Genomic DNA, 17860 nt, shown 5'->3' on the forward strand with positions numbered 1-17860 from the left:
GCAGACCATTTACCATTTAAAGATTTTATTATCATTAAAAATAAAGAATGGTGAAAAAGCTGATGTTGCACTCAGCTGGTGTCAGAAAGGAGCCCCAGAGGAAGAGCCTCTCTGGGTTTTCAACAGCATGCAAGCCAACTAGCTCCCGAAGGAGAAACATGTTAACTCAGACATTCACGTGATTTGCTCCACAGCATTATCCCACTCTGCTGCATCACAATTTCAAGGTCTAACTAGGTTTTATGTGCACACTGATGTTTATTTGTCCGTTATGAAACTGATTCACCGGTGAATCACTGCAAATCAAAACATGGATGATTTCACACAAACAAGAGAGTGTGCATAGGGTAATCTGTCTGTCAATAATACAAACCTGGGTAGCTTGTAGAGCAGGAAACAGGAGTTAGAGTGAGCTGGTCTAACTTTCCACACACTGATCCTCAGGTGTCACGCTGCCATTCTCCAAACACCTGAAAATGTGTTCGGGGACACAGCAACTGCCCCAGTCTAAATGTAATTTATGTTAATTTAGCGATTTAACAGACGTACTGCATCATTATAAAAGCTGGATTAGTTTTGCTTTTCTACACGGTGTGTGTAAAATGGACAATGGGCTGTTTGTGTGTTTGCATGAACAGAAAACAAAACGACCAACTAAAACAAGAACAAATTAACAAGATTCACACCTCTAATCTGTTAATCATCCAAGTCCGTAAGTCTTTGACAAAATAATAATTTAGAAGAACATTTCATCCTTGTGTGGCTGGTCTTCATCCTGTTCCCGACCCTGAAGGGCTGAGGCATATCCAGGCTGACACTTGGCAATCCGAGGGTTCACCCTGGAAGGTTTCCCAGCCCATCAAACGGCGAGCACACAGAGACATATAAGCATGCACACTGATACCGACAGCCAGTTTCAAATGTCTCTGTCTCTGTCCATCAGTCTGAGACTTCCTGGCTCAGATGGAACAGAGAGCAGACTTACGTCACAGACAGCAGGGTTCTGCTCCTCAAGGTTGGAGGGTTTCGCATTTGGTAGTCGCCTATGCTGTCAGGTTGTTTCCCAACGTGCGTCTCACACAAGTGCACTGACATGGTGGTACCAAAGATTAATTTTTGTTCATAAAGGCATTTTTGCTGTCAGTGTTAAAGGCTTTTCCACTCTAACTGTACTTATTTGTTAGCATGCAACGCGTATCCAATACAGTGCAGAGGAAAATTGTGTTACTTTGCAGAGATTCCATTTAAATGAATGGATTTGGTCAAAAAAGTACAAACACGTGTGTGACTTAGCTCTAACCCTCCACTGCATTTTCATGATTCACTTTTTATTGCCGGATGCGAGCCATAATTTCCGGACTGTTACTAAGTAAAGCGTCCATTTATACCCCTTGCTTTAACGTATGCAAGTTGGCTCGGGAACCTATCCACGGCCCTGAAGCACTTTGAGTTGGATTTGGTGAGGGATTTAAACACCACCACCACCACTGTGTTGGAGAAGCAGCTTTACATTAAAGGTTTGGTCTCACACAAAATCAACACATTGTAAACTAAAGCATATGTTCATGCATATGAACGCGAGGTCCCTTTTTTCTATATCACACAATGCTTAAATGGATACATTTGAACTGAACTTGAGGACATCATATTTTACCAGCAGGTGGAACCCCCTTGTTGGTTATCCAGCAAAAGGGCAGTTCCACACAGCTATTACCCCATTTTTTCCACCGGACATGAAAATGGTTGTGAAACTTACTACACGTCAGTAAGCCACAGACGACAGTAAAGTGGAAGGTTTTGGACGTGTCCCAGAAGCGACAGGACGTTTCAAGTCTATTTCTTAGGAGCTACACTTCCAAAACCCGTCAAACTCTGTAGTGACGTTCAGGCCAGACAGGAAGTCAAACACAGAAGCAGTATTAAACATCTGGAAACTTTCAAAGTAAATGTCATGTGCAGACTTAGTATGTCATTTCCTGTGAAACCCTATATAACCAATGTAAACAGAACAGAAAATAGAGCGACGGTAGCACAGGAGTTAAGTGCTCACCCCGTAATCGGAAGGTTGCAGGTTCGAGCCCCGCTCAGTCTGTCACTGTCATTGTGTCCTTGGGCAAGACGTTTAACCCCCCTTGCCTGCTGGTGGTGTTTGGAGGCACCGGTGGTGCCTGTGTTCAGCAAGCCTCGCCTCTGTCAGTGTGCCCCAGGGCAGCTGTGGCTACATCCTAGCTCATCACCACCAGGGTGTGAATGTGTATGTGAAGGGGTGAATGACTGATTGGGTTGTAAAGTGCCTTGGGGGGTTCCAGGACTCTAGAAGGCGCTATATCAAATACAGGCCATTTACCATAAACCACTGACATTGTTGGATACATGCTGCCATGTTTCCCCTTGCTTGTTATTGTGTGGACCTCTAAAATCCCGCGTGGTGTTGCAATTCTCCTGTGATTTTGTGATTTTGCGGAACCAGTGGCGTGGAACGTTTTTGCTCCTATTTTGTGTCAATTGCTGAGGGAGCTTGGAGGTAAAATGCCGCTTTTACGTTACACGCCGCTTTCAAGTGGAAAGAAGGGGTTGGATTAGCTGATGTTTCCATCAAACTATAAAGTTTCCTTAACCATAAACACACACAGTTGTTTATGGTTAACAAGCCAGAGTCCAATCCAGCTCTTTTTCCATGTGGTGAGATTCAAATCATGGATGTGCAGCTGCAAATCAGCTTAGTGATGCTTTCATGTAATGAGACCAAGATCTCTTGTATTCATTTGAAGACAATTTTAAAGGAAAATGCGATCCAACCTGGTACTAGCATTGGTCTAAATGTAGTTTAAACATGTGAAAAGGAAGCTCAAGTATACTCCTAATTCATGTAATCACACTTTAATAATCGTTTTTCCCAATTTCCATTAGCAGGATAAACAGAGGGGTGCTACAAACAAATGATGAAGGTGAAAAGCTTATCTGCTCTGTGATCGAGTTTGATCTGCAACACGACAAAATGCCTTAGTCCAGAGAATTCACTTCGAGGCATCATCTAGGTGAATCATTTATGCAAGAATTAAAACTTATCTGTAAATTCAAGACTACTTAGGTACAAATGTGCCCTATTTGATTCAAAAACCCTACATAGTTTAACCTGCCTGTACAGTCCAAGTCCCTCAGAGAAATGTTTGAAATCTTATCTCAGATTCTTGCAAAAGAAGAAGTTTTCATCAGTATTTTCCAAGTTACTTGATCTGTTTCACATGTCGTGTTCAGCTGCATATTAGAACTTTGATTGGTTGATAAAAACATTGTATTTCAGCATTTAATCTAATTACAACTTACTTTTGCAGAACAACTAAGGCGTTGCATTAGAAAAACCCATCCCTGATGTTTTAATGATGTCTATAGATGAGAAGGCTTTCATGAAGAGAGCTGTGGCTCCAACTAAAGACAGATGGTTCACAGCCAGATGTGAAGGGGGTTGGAAAACGGAGCAGATCAGCAGCATCAGTCCTGGACAAGGAGATGGTTCAACAGGGCAGATGTTAAGTCTTTGCTTTTTTTTTCTAAAGACTTAATTTAGGAATAGTTTGGGAGAAGATATTAACCCTCTCAGGCTCAAAATAAGTTTTGATAAAAGGACAAACAACTAAGTCCTTCAGGGGTACTTCTGAGTTTAAAAAAAATTCTCATGAAATACGTTTGTGGAGTAAGCAGGTAGGTAGGTTTTAACTGTTGCAAAACTGCAACTCCTGCCTCCAGAGGGTTAAGCTCATCTTGGATGGGTCAGAGGAGGAGACGGCAGCCAGCGGTCATCATGAAAAGCCTGGATGATGAGTTTCAGCTGTCATCACTCTTACTGTGATGTGAACGCATGAGGGGGGAGTAAAGTCCAGCAGTGCTGAAAAGAGAGGAGAGGATAAATAAGTCTTCTGAAGTAGAACAAGACTGGACCCAGAGTGCTAAATGGCAGATTCTGCCAGCAGATAGAAAGGAGGAGATAACAAAGCTGGGCTATGTGGAATTTCCCCTCAGCTGCCTGAAGGGTTGTCAGTTGGATTCATATGGTAGGTTTCATCCAAGAAGCAGTTGGGGGGCAGAGGGATAAAGAGGGAGAGAGGATCTATGGAAGGGAGTAATGTGGAGGCCAAAGGGAAACCTGAGTGAGAGTTAACCAGAAGGGAGGAGGAGGAGGAGTGATGTTTCTGGAGAGTTTGTTGATCTAAAGTACCAAATAGTACCATAGGAATGATCTAGAGCTTCTTCGTCTTTGTTTGATTTAAAAGTGTCAGAATCATTTAGCATAGATGGTCCTGGAACATGTTAGCGGTTGGCCGTTTTCATTGTGTCTGGTTTTTGGTGAATTACTTACTTATATTCATTTCCTTAGTGTATAATGGATGTTTCAATAACAGATCTGAGTTTAGTCGGGCTTTCAGAGAACAGGAAAGTCCATATTTGGACTGTTTTTTCTATATTTCCTGTCTTCTAAATAAATAAAATCCACACATTTTCTTCTAATGTGATGATGGTTGAATTCATAATGTGCATTGTGAAAACAAATGAGTAAAATTATGCCATTTGTACTCATGGATAATTTTGTTTGTGTCTTTGGGCCGATGGAGCCAAAAATACACATACAGTGTTCAGCATAATTGAGTACACCCGCTACATTTGTCAGAAAACCTTTAGTTTCCTTTTAGAATCAACATTTTCTATGAGATACCAAACTACAAATTACTCCCACAAACGTGGACCATTGATTAAAAACACAAAAAAGTGATTTTCTTAACAAATCCATTCAAGCTCATGTTGCAAAAAATGAGTGCAACCCAATTATAGTCTTGGGAGAAAGCCACACTTAAGACTACAAAATTCAAATGAACAGGTATTCAACCACAGGTGAGTCTAATGATTCATGTAAGAGGTGTCCAGCAGACAGGTGACTATAAAAGGGCGTTACTTAACAAGAAAAGCCCTTCCCAGTTCATGCTATCAGCAATGGCTCCACATGGAAGAGAAATGTCACAAAATCTGAGGAAGGAAATAATTTCTTTACACAAAGAAGGTGAGGGCTACAAGAAGATCAACAAAGCTTCACATATTGTCATGTGCCGGGGTGAGTACTCCTCTCATTTTCCCATCTTTGAGTTGTGTGTTTCAGGAGAGGGAGGCTCCAGCTGCAGCTGATTTGCAATCAGCGGGTCTGGCTACAAAAGAAGGATGGAGAACACTCCTCGACGCCGGATGATTACTACAGCTTGGTAGTTTCCTGCCCTCTTGCGACTCTTGGATTTTGTGCTCTAGTGTTTCTAGGATTCTTGTGAACCTTTGGATCTTTTCCCTGTGCTTACCCGTTACCAGATTTTGGAACGTTTTTGGACTTCTGTGACTTCTCTGGATTACATCTTTGGATTTCTGCGACTCCTCAGGATTACTCACCTATGCCCCATAGGATTTCCGTACGCAGCTCTCACCATTCTCCATTTCTCACGGTCGGCCCGCTCTCTTGCTCTCCTGCTCTGCTCTTGCTCCCTCTCCTCAACACCCCACTTGGATTCACCCCGGCACCCAACCTACCCTCCCTCATTCCTACGCTCCCCTACTCCCAACGCTGCACTCCCGTTCTCGATCTCCACTAGGCTTTTCCTGTGCACCTTTAGTTCCTGTTTTAAAATAAAGGTTATTTTATTTACCATAAGATCTATGAGTGTGTGATTCTGCATGTCTTGGGTTAAACACATTCCCCAAACCATGTCAGAATCATCCGGCCAAACTGCTAACCCCACAGACACACCTCTCACTGATCTGCTCCACAGGTTGTCTCAACAAGAACAAGCCCTGCTGCTGCTAATGGAGCAGTTACACGCAGCAAACAACCAATACCAGCAGTTGGAGGCCTTGGTGTGGTAGATACACGCCAGGCTGTCCCAACCGCAGACTCAGGCCTCCGCTTCGGAACCTCTGCTGGCCGCCTCTGTTACTCCTGTTGTCCCTGGACTGGAAGCAGCAGTTCCTATGGAAGTCACCCACTTCCGTCCAGCCGCATCACCGCCATCTCTGACCTTCAGCAGTGAGTTTGAGGACTGTTACAGCTTCCTTTTACAATGTCGACTCGCATTCGAATGATCACCAGGAGCTTTCACCACAGACTCAATTAAGATCTTGTATATTGTTGGATTACTTCGTGGAAGAGCCCTGAGATGGGCGGAAGCAAAGAGTCACTGTTCCACGTTTCTATCTGGTCCCTTTTGAAGACTTTTTAACTGATTTCAAGCTGACTTTTGGCAGCACTGAGTCCGTTACGGATACCAGAAAATGGCTATAGAATTTATCGCAGGGTCAGAGATCGGTGGCGGATATGTCGGTGAAGTTCTGAACTTTGGCAGCAGGGTCTTCCTAGAATGAAGATGCCCTTCTCGCTGCTTTCACTGAGTCCCTCAACAACCGAGTCCGGAACCAGCTGGCGTTGTGCCCGGAACCACGCACGCTGGAGGAACTCATTCGCCTGGCTATATCCATCGATAAGCGCCATCTTGAGCTGCGACACCAGAGTTCCAGTGCCAGTACCGCCTCCACTCCTGACCGTAATCATGGTTCGGGTCCTCGCTCCTCCGCAGAGCTCACCTCCTCAGATGAACCCATGGAGATGGGAGAGACTCGCCTCACCCAGGAGGAGAGACAACATCGTATAAGGTCAGGTCTGTGTTTATATTGTGGGGAGTCTGGACACATCGCTAGAGCCTGCCCAGTACTGTTTAAAGGTAGAGCCCACCAGTAAAGACGGGACTACTGGTAGGCAGTAAGTCAACCTCTGCGAGCTCCCGTTGCATACTCCAGTGTTCTGTGTTTTTAATTCTGAGCAGTTTACACTCGAGGCACTAGTTGACTCTGGCTTTGAGCAATCTTTGATGGACCCTGACTTGGTGAAGGTGGAAGATCCCTACCATTCAGCTGCCTACTCCTCTCTCTGTGTCATCTTTGGACGACCCGAACCTATCCACCATCACTCACCAGACCATCCCTCTGCAGTTACGGGTGTCAGGTAACCACACGGAGACTTTGGCTTTTTATGTATTTCCCTCTCCTTGGTCTCCGCTGGTCCTGGGTCACTCCTGGCTGTCTCTCCACACCCCCCACGTGAACTGGAAAACGAACCGAGTAGTGGAGTGGAGCCCCGAATGTTCACAGACCTGCCTCCGCTCAGCCTCTCCGATCCTCCGCAGTCCCGCTGCCCCTCTGGTGGAAAATATTGATTTATCTGCAGTGCCACCTGTCTACCACGACCTCAGTCAAGTTTTCAGTAAGGATTGGGCATCTTCACTTCCTCCTCACAGACCCTTCGACTGCAGCATAGATCTGCTGCCCGGAGCTCCTCTTCCCTTCGGCCGCCTTTATCACCTCTCAAAGCCTGAGAGAGAGAGCATGGAGAGCTACATTCAGGAGTCTCTGGCCGCCAAACTCATCAGACCATCCTCCTTGCTTCTGGGAGCTGGTTTCTTCTTTGTTCCTAAGAAGGAGGGAATGCTCAGACCCTGCATTGACTACAGAGGTCTTAATCAGATAACTGTTAAGAATAAGTACCCTCTGTCATTGTTAACTTCTACCTTTGAGCCCATTCAGGATGCCACCATCTTCAGTCACTTGGACCTTAGAAATGCTTACCATTTGATATGAATTCATCAGGGGGATGAGTGGAAGACTGCATTTAAGACACCCATCGGACATTTCGAATATCTGGTGATGCCTTTTGGTTTGACTAATGCCCCAGCTGTTTTTCAGTCCCTAGTGAACTCTGTTTTGGGAGACTATTTGAATAAGTTTGTGACTGTTTACTTAGACGATATTTTAATCTTCTCTAGTTCTGAGGAACAACACGTTAAGTCTGTGTTACAACGCCTCCTAGAGAACCGCCTATATGTGAAGGCTGAGAAATGTGTGTTTCATGTCCCTACGGTAAAATTTCTAGGGTTCTCATTGAGAGCGGGAGGTTGAGGGCAGACCCCAAGAAGGTCCGTGTGGTCACTGAATGGCCCACTCCGACGTCCCGTAAACAGCTGCAGAGGTTCAGGGGATTCACAAATTTTTACAGGAGGTTTATCAGGAACTACAGTCAGACAGCCACCCTTCTGACAAACTTGACCTCTATTAATCGGCCTTTTGTTTGGTCCCCAGAAGCCGAGGCTGCTTTCCAGACACTAAAGAAGAGATTTACAAACGTCCCTGTGCTCCACCAACCTGATCCCCAATGCCAGTTTACACTTGAAGTGGGCGCCTCAGACACCGGTGTAGGTGCAGTGCTTTCTCAGGTATCTCCTTCGGACAATCAACTTCACCCTTGTGCTTTTTTCTCTCGTCGTTTAACCCCCATTGAAAGCAGATACAACATGGGTGACAGTGAGCTTCTGGCTGTTTAGCTTGCAATAGAGGAGTGGAGACACTGGCTAGAGGGAGCTGAAACACCTTTCATCATCTGGACAGATCACAAAAACCTGGTCTACTTAAGAGAGGCACAGAGGCTTAACCCACGGCACCACAGGTGGTCTCTTTTCTTTTCTTGTTTTAATTTCCAGATTTCTTATCGCCCAGGTCCTAAGAATACCAAACCAGACGCCCTCTCTAGACAGTGCGCTCCAGATCAGGAGGTCGAGCCCTCTACAATTCTCTCCCCGGCATGTGTGGTGGGCGGAGTCACATGGGAGATCCGGGATCAGGTGTTGGAGGCACTTAAGACTGACCCGGGTCCAGGTAAGGGTCCTCCTGGCCGGCTCTATGTACCACAGGTTATGAGGGGCAAAGTCATCCACTGGGCACACACTGGCAGGTTTTCTCTACACCCAGGAGCGGGACACACAATTGCCCTTATAAGACGAACTTTCTGGTGGCTGGCAATGTACAAGGATGTAAAGGACGATATCTCAGGATGCCACATTTGTGCCCAACAAAAGGGGGACCATCGGTCTCCGGCAGGATTATTAAATCCTCTTCCGACTCCTTCTCGACCCTGGTCTCACGTAGCTTTGGATTTCGTTTGCGGGTTGCCAGACTCCAATGGTTTCAATACGATACTCACCATTGTGGACCAGTTTTTCTAAAGCCTGCCACCTCACACCGTTAAAATCTCTCCCTTCTTCCACAGTTACATCAAGACTGCTCATTAAGCATGTGTTCCAGCTTTACGGTATCCCTGAGGAGATTCTCTCTGATCAGGGACCCCAGTTCATCTCTAGAGTATGGAAGAAGTTTGCCAAGGCTCTGGGAGCCAGAGTCGTCCTCATGTCTGGTTACCACCCGCAGACTAATGGACTAATGTGAGCGCATGAACCAGGAGCTCGGGGTGATGCTGCGCTGCGTCTGCTCCGCTCACCCATCCTCCTGGAGTTCCCACCTCGCCTGGGTCGAATGTGCCCATAACTGCCACGTCTCAACTTCAACAGGTCAGTCTCCCTTCGAAGCCTCCTTAGGGTATCAACCATCCCTGTTTCCCCAGCAGTCCTCGGCTCCCTCCATTGTTCCGCAGTTCCTCCGGGGGCCAAACATGCTTGGGCCTCCACCCGGGCAGCTCTGGACAGAACAGCCGATAGGAACAAACGGCTGGTGGCCGGCTCCGGATTACGCCCCTGGTCAGGAGGTCTGGCTCTCCTCCAACGACATCCCGCTAAAGGCAACCTCCTGTAAGCTGTCTCCCTGGCTCATAGGTCCGTTCAAGATACTGGACGTCCCTCCTCCCTCCATGGTTCGGTTGGAGCTCCCACACTCCCTTAAGGTTCACCCTGTTTTTCACATGTCCTTAGTTAAGCCTGTGGTTTCGAGCCCCCTCTGCCCTACTCCGGCTCCTCTGCCTCCTGCACGGTTCTACAAGGGGGGTTTGGTTTATACAGTTCGCAGGATTCTGGATTCTCAACCCCGTGGCTGGGGTACCCAGTACCTGGTCGACTGGGAGGGGTACATTCCAGAGGAGCGTTCCTGGGTCCCCCGCTCCTTCATTGAGGATCCAGGGTATAAACGGGGTAACCCCGTTTTAAAATAATGATTCTTTTTTTTACCATAAGATCTGTGAGTGTATGATTCTGCATGTCTTGGGTTAAACACATTCCCCAAACCATGTCACTTATCAGTCAAAATACTCTAGCAAAAGTGATCCAATAATTTAAGAAAGATGGAAATGCAACCATCTTACAGAGCTGTCCAGGCCGTCCATGGAACTTTACATCTCGACAGACGCGTCTTCTGATGAGAAGGGTTGAAGAAAATCACCATGCAAATTCACTGCAGGTGAAAGCCAAACTGGAGTGACTGTTTCCCATGACACCATACAGTGCACACTGCAGAGGAATGGCATGCATGGGTATCGTCCACGAAGGAAACCTCTCCTAAAGCCCGTGCACAAAAAAGCTAGTAGCTAGGGCTCACACTGAAAGAGGTGAAGACTTCTGGGACTCTATACTCTGGAGTGATGAGACAAAGATCACCATTTTTGGAACTAGTGGTTTCTAAACTGTATAGCGTCCTAAAGGTGAGGATTTCAAAGAGAATGGTGCCTACAGTGAAGTATGGTGGTGGTGGTGTCCTTATGTGGAGCTACATGAGTGCTGCTGGTGTTGGGGAGCTGCATTTCATTGATGGTATCATGAACTCAACAATGTACTGCTCTATACTGAAGGAGAAGATGCTGCCATCACTCCGTGCACGTAGTCGTAGTCTTTACCAACACAATGATCCAAACACACATCTAAAGCTACTGTTGCATTTCTGAAGAATAACAGGGTGAAGGTGATTGAATGGCCATGTCTCCTGATCTGAACCCAGTCGAACATCTGTGGGGAATTCTGAAACAGCAAGTTGAGCATCACTCTCCAACCAGCATCCAGGCTCTAAAAGAGGTTATTCTTGAAGAATGGAAACAGATAGATGTTGCAATATGTCCCTGAAAATCACGGTGGTCATACAAAAAAATTGGTGTAGTAGTATTTCTGTGGGGTGTACTCATTTTTGCTAAAACCAATTTTAGTCAAACTAAAGATTTTGTGATCTAAGTTATATTATTAACCTTAATTTCATGTTATGGCATTAAACAAGAGTTCAGGAAAACCCAGCCATATGAAAATTCAGAAATTGTTCTTTTGTTCATTGAGTTACTGATTAAATTCATGCTTTTTAAAGGGGATGTACTCATTTATGCTGAGCACAGTATGTTTTAGCTTTTTTGACCAATAGATGAATAATAAATACACCGTTTTCTTTAACAATAAAACCAAAACCTTACCATGCTTTGTCGATTCCTGAACCCAACGATCCAAGAAAAGCTTGTTTGTATTTGAATATAATTAGCTTAGCTTGTCTGTTTTACATGATTAAGCATTAGAAACTTGTTTTTTGTTTTTCGCTGAGAAAGTTTGTGATACTTGAAACCTTCAGACCTTAAGATTTAGATTAGACTAGTCAAACTGCTCGGTATTGATTTCATTCTTTAGTGGGAACATGAAAATGTGTTGAGTTCTCTCATACTATAGATTTAATCCAATCACCATGGGGCAGCTTTGTTCATGGAAATATTTTCAGTGAAGCTCTGAGCTGCTAATACTTATAGCACTTTACACTAAAGCAAATATAAATGGTTGCATTAACTTTATCTGAAGGTATTCATCAGCTGTTTTAGCATTATCTTGTTACCAAACATTCTTGAGGAAACTCTAAACCATGCTGCTGATTCATTTGTGCAAACAAACTATCTGAAAATTGCCTCTTGATTGTTCAAATGCAAAACATTTCTATATCTCTATTGATTTTTTATAACTTTGTGGCTTTCATAGTAGCCATCGCCTCTGACCACATGACAGTCACAAGGCCCCATTTAAACTAAAACCATTCTCTGATCCAGAGTTGTATTCATGCTCCCTCAAACCACTCTTACTTTAATCTTTCTCTAAACAAATATCCAGAACTTGGAGAGGTTTTCCACCCAGGAACGTACATAAAATCAACACGACTGTGATTTTAAACGTTTGTGTGTTTTATAGGGATAGTAGCTATGTTAGCAACTTTAGCTTGGAGAATTGGCAGGGCTAACTCAGCAGGAACAGCAACAACAAAAAAGTGTTACTGCTGTCTAAAAACAACTAAAATGATACAAATTCATAGTGGCTTGTGGGGACCTTTATAGAACTTTACACTTTTAATCAGTTAAGTTCACAAAACATGAATAGTTAGACAGGTTTTTGATCATTTGCTAATGCTATTAGCAGTTTCTGTTAGTTAGCTTTTCTGGTAACACCTGGGGTACTTTCAGCTGGAATATCATTATAATACCTTCAGAAACACCAGAACAATGCATGACTGTTTAAAAGTTTATAATGCCTTTGCACGAACTGCTGGAGTTCTAATTCAAGAATCCCATAGTTCGTGTAGCTGTTTATTTGTTTATCTTTTTATGTAGATAGCAAATCTCACTTTGAGGTTAGCATTGCTTAGATTAACAGGTTGTTAGTTTTGTCAAATTAACTCAAGTTCACCAAACTGAGGTCATTCAAAGTCTTAATAACCAAAGGTAGCCCAAGTCACACCCATCTTCCTCTGGTCCATGGGTTTGTATTGTGTTTTGTGTGAGAACAAATAGTGGACTACAACTGCTCGTCTCACAAAATTGACATCATCTAACCAAACAAGGAGAAGAAGAAAATGGCTGTGAGTGTAGCGAACTTCGCATCCTTCTTCCAGGATGACAGAGGGAGCATTACAAGTGGAGAAATAAACCTGGTCATGTGGCAGCTACGCTGGGGGAGAAGAGGCTCTGTAGTGACGTCATAGATGTAACTTCTGATTTTAATTACAGATTCTTACAGACTAATAAATCTCAGATTACATCAGACATGGGTAAAACACACATAACTGTTATTCATTTAAACTGCAGTACAACATACGTGTGATTGAGGGCGTAAGGCAAAGCACATTAGAAAACATCTTTTCTAGCCCCATTCACTCATTTATCTTTGTTCAGGCAACCCGTGAGCTGACCGGAAGGGGAGGAGACTTGGGCTCCCTGACGCATAAGGAAATAATAATGATTCATAACTGTTCTACAGAACCAACGTTAAAGCATTAGAAATATTGTTTAATGTTATAAATATGAAAACATCCCCACTGTGCGCAACAAATCGACTTTAAAATTGGATTTCCTTGTCCTACTGAAAGCTTGTTTTTCTTCTGAAAGACCTGACTTGTATGTGCTGTGAGAAAATTCTAATATTAATACATTTGGAAAAGAGATTTGCATGTGACAGACCCACTAACAGACTTTTTGGGTCAGCTAGAGTTTATACACTAATTAGAGTGGAATCCTTTTACCACTGTACCCTGTCATCCCACCACACAGAGGCCAAGTTCATTCAGGAGTAATTTAATTGCATACTTCATGCCCAAATTTTTCTTGCTCCAGTGGCTACATTGTATGCAGAGGACAAACCCTTTTTATACCATGAGTTTGGACACTGAGGACGGAAGCATGGATTTTGGACAGGGCGTCCTTTTTCCAGGTTGCAAATCATTTTGATGCATAATTATAGTAGAAGAAGAAAGATGCGTGGCCGACTTGTAACAGTGTGAACATTTCCATCCCAAACACATTTAAAGCACTGCTGACACAATCAACACCCAAAAACACATTCACTACAACATAAAAATTTGCATAAGTTGTTTTATTCATAGTTGTTGTCCTTTTTATATTTATCTCACTGTCTTTTTTTATTCTTTTTCTTTAGTTAAAGTGGACATCCTGTAAAGTCAGACCTGAAGCCCTTGGTTGCGTTGTTCTGTGACTGAAAAGAAAGAGGAAGAGTGGAGGACGATCTTCCTCCTCTCCCTCTCACCACATCTTTATCTTACCAACTCAACCCGTTATTTTTATGTGTCCGAGCAAAGAGTGTACCTTACAGCATATTTACACATCATACCAACTGACAATTTTCACTTGGATAATAAAGGAAGATTGAGCATTCAAGGTTTGTCTTTTTCAAATTTCTCGTTTTCCTTTGATCCGCTTTTTTCCTTCCGTATAAAACAGTAAAATGAAGTTTTCATTGTCATTACTTTAGTCACCATCATAATAATCTTGGTCAATATAACAATATTATCACAATTTTTATATTGATATATCTCTTTTTCAATAGATTCCTCTCTCTGAGAACTGTACAATCGCACACAGTGTTTGACTTTTATATATATTTATATATTTGGGAATATATTATTTAAAACCAAAGAAAAGAGAAAAAAATTGAAACAAAATATATTAGTATCCCAACGTAACAAAATCATGCATGTTTTAATGTATTTGTCCATAACAACAGAACAAAAATAAAATATTAATGAACGGGATCTGAATTTATTTACAAACTAATCTTGGCACTGTTTTTGTCGTCTCTTGCTGGAAACTCGGAATGATCGCAAATACTTTTAGCTCTACTGGGTGTAACATACTCCTGGTATTAAAAGCTAGGGACCCGCTAGAAAGAGCAGGTTTGAGAGACGTTTTCTATTTTTTCAAGCACAGAAAGACTGAACAAAATGGGGGGGGGGGGGGGGGCAATAGAGGGTCAACCAGAGGGGGGGAAATTTTCTTCAAAACACGCATCCCTCCATTTTAGTCTGTGGCAGTTTACTTTTTTTTTTTTTTTTACATTTTTAGGCAGAAATCCTGTGGAATCATATCTACTGACGCTCCCCCTCAGAAACAGAGGCCCTCTCTACATCTCATCTGTTTCTTATAGTTTGGGTGAAGATCTTGAACACAGCATTGATTTGTCAGAATTCTTTTCATAAAGCAGCATTAATTGACTCAGGCAAATAATATTAAGAAGATAAAAGTAAAGAAACCTGCCAGCACTATTCAGTCTCTGGTTTGACGGGCTTTCAGTGTGACCTCATCAAACGAGAGCGTGACTGTTGATTCAGAGATCTTGTGTGAGAACAAACGATACAGATGCGTGCGTGTGTGTGTGTGTGTGTGTCTGCATACTCATAATCAGTGCAAACACATAGGATAAAAATCCCATTTTGACCACAGTCTATCAGCTCTGTCGTTCCAATCCAAACAGTTGACTCTACAGTATCGTTCATAGCTCGGCCATCTTGCTACCGTCTCAGTTCCCTGTTGCGTCTCCTTCAAAGAGAAAAACAGTCGGGCAGACAGACTAACATGCAGCCTGACGGTGGGCTGCCGAGCTGCCCGCTTCACCCCATCCTAAACCAACCCCCTCCTCCCACCAAGCGTCAGGTCCTAGCATAAACCAATGTACTTGAGATTGTTCTGGATGATCACGTCCGTGACAGCGTCGAACACAAACTGGATGTTGCTGGTATCAGTGGCACAGGTGAAGTGCGAATAGATCTCCTTGGTCTCCTTGTTGCGGTTGAGGTCCTCAAACTGCCGCTGCACATAGACAGCCGCCTCCTCGTAGGTGTTTTGGCCTTTGTAGTCAGGGAAGCACACTGTCAAAGGGATGCGTTTTATCTTCTCGGCAAGCAAGTCCTTCTTGTTGAGAAAGAGAATGAGCGACGTGTTGGTGAACCAGTTGTTGTTGCAGATGGAGTCGAACAGACGTAAGCTCTCGGCCATGCGGCTCTGTGTGGACACGGAGACACAAGACATCAAACCATGAGAAAGCAATTTCACGGTGAAGAACAAAACAGAAGCATCTTAAGCAACAACACAGTTTATCTCTGCTCCAGTGGGATTTGGCACTCAGGTGAGAAAATTAGACACATGAGGTCTCAGCAGGATTTCAGAGGGGAAATAAAGAGAGCAGTCACACATGGTGGAGACTTTCACTTGACTAGCCAAAGGTACAGCTAGGCTGTTGTGTCAACAGACATCTGAGAGTTAGACAAACCAAGACCTGTGGTTGAACCCTTACATTCTCCCCTGAAGCAGCCAATTACATTTTTACTACTGCTCACTCAACAGCCAGAATCTTTCAAAGCAGTGGGGGGTCGCCTTTGATTAGCCATGTTTTGTCAGTTATATGTCATACTCTTTGGTTAGTGAGCAGGCTTGATTGTGGCTTTGCTCGTAGAATAATGTGCATAAATACTCAGTATAGGCAAGAATGTTAAAACAATGGTAAACGTTAATAAAATGTTACAATATACAAGAGAATGCCTTAAAAATGCTACACGAGGCACAAACATGGAGCTAATATTTCAACATTAGCCATGCTAAATAGACTAGAAGACTAACTTTACAACAGCTGAAACTTCTAAAAACAGCTGAGGTAAGTGAATGTTGTTTTGGGCTTTTTATCTGGACTATCTTGTGTTTGTGAGTAGCAACACATTTTGATCCCAGTTAAAAACGCTTCCATGTTATGTTTTTGAAAGCAGAATTTGCACACAACAGGTGAGACTCAAAAAATGTCTACGTGGTGCAAAAGTTCTTTTATGTCAGTAATTCAGCTTCAAACATGAAACTCATATATGAGATAGACTAAATGCATGCTAAGCCGGATGTTTCAAGCCTTTATTTCTTATAATTGTGATGATTTTGGTTTACAGCTTATGAAAACCCCACATTCAAAGTCTCCGACTATTAGAATATTGTATGTTTCTCGATGTCAAGGAACCTCGCCTTGATGCCTTGGTCCCACCCCGGTTGCCTAGGACAGTGTTTCCCAACCCTGGTCCTCAGGGATGACTGTCCTACGTCTTTCATGTCTCTGCTTCTGCACACCTGATTTACATTGGCTCCTCAGGAGGATATCAAGTGTTGCAGATACTATTTAATCACTCATTCGTTTAAGTCAGGTGTGTGGCAGCAGGGAAACCCTGGTGTTTGAAAAGGCTACATGGAAAACATGCAGGACAGATGTCCCTGAAGACCAGGGTTGGGAAACACTGGCCTAGGAGATACGTCATCAAGAACCACCAAGGCGTGTGCCAATGCTCATGTTCTACCAAGACATCTGTCCTCCGGTTGTTTGTCGTTTAGCTAACTGACCACGGATACGTGGGAGGTGTCTTGTTTTCTTCTCTTGGTCAAAAATTTCCCAGAATACAGCACGGTATTTTCAAAAGGATGGCGGATCAGGAGCCAGCAGTTACTTTGGGACAAACTTCCAGTTTAAATGTAAGTCAACTAATTGTAGCTATCGAGCTGATATCTAAAATGTTTCTCAGATCCAAAGCAGTTGTCTCTGGTTGGTTAGTTGCTTGCAGCTTTGGTGGCTAGCAGGTAGTAACTTGCTTACACATTTAATTGAATCAATATATACACAATTAAAAAAGTAAAAGGTTGTTATGCATTTATTTTGAAACTTATACGTATGAAATATAATTCGGTCTGTTCCATTCAACCGTTTTCTTTGACCAAGTAAGGACAGTGTCCTCGTAAGCATGACGCCTGGCCTACCAAAGCAGAAAGTCCCACCTGCGTTCCCCACACACATGAATGGTGGGTACGTTTTTAGGCAAATAACATTAAAGGACAAACTAATATTTGAACATTCAGCAGCAAGGCAAATGATGTAAATCAGCAAAATTCTGCAACAGGAGAAAATTATTAGAAGTGTGCATGTGAGTCTGTGTGTATGTCTCTCTCTCTCTCTTTCCCTCTGTGTGTGTGTGTGTGTGTGTGTGTGTGTGTGTGTGTGTGTGTGTGTGTGTGTGTGTGTGTGTGTGTGTGTGTGTGTGTGTGTGTGTGTGTGTGTGTGTGTGTGTGTGTGTGTGTGTGTGTGTGTGTGTGTGTGTGTGTGTGTGTGTGTGTGTGTGTGTGTGTGTGCCCTTGTGAAGCTCCTTACAGACGATGCTCATGTGATGTTGAATGTATAAGAGCAAAGAAAGAGAAAGTTAATCTGTTTGTGGCAGCTGCTGGCATGTGGCGACTGGC

The 17860-nt window shown here is 43.5% G+C and overlaps 1 protein-coding gene across 1 annotated transcript in view; it reads right to left on the reverse strand.

Moving 5' to 3' along the window:
- Positions 1-12789: 12789 nt before the first annotated feature.
- The window catches only part of gnaz (guanine nucleotide binding protein (G protein), alpha z polypeptide), a 51672-nt gene continuing 46601 nt past the window's right edge, over positions 12790-17860 (reverse strand). The window contains exon 3 of the mRNA XM_015940970.3: positions 12790-15601. Coding sequence (XP_015796456.1) covers positions 15257-15601 — 345 coding nt within the window. The 3' untranslated portion in view covers positions 12790-15256. The remainder of the gene's footprint in view (positions 15602-17860) is intronic.

The sequence above is a fragment of the Nothobranchius furzeri genome, chromosome 6, assembly GCF_043380555.1.
Source record: "Nothobranchius furzeri strain GRZ-AD chromosome 6, NfurGRZ-RIMD1, whole genome shotgun sequence".
Classification (NCBI taxonomy): Eukaryota; Metazoa; Chordata; class Actinopteri; order Cyprinodontiformes; family Nothobranchiidae; genus Nothobranchius; species Nothobranchius furzeri.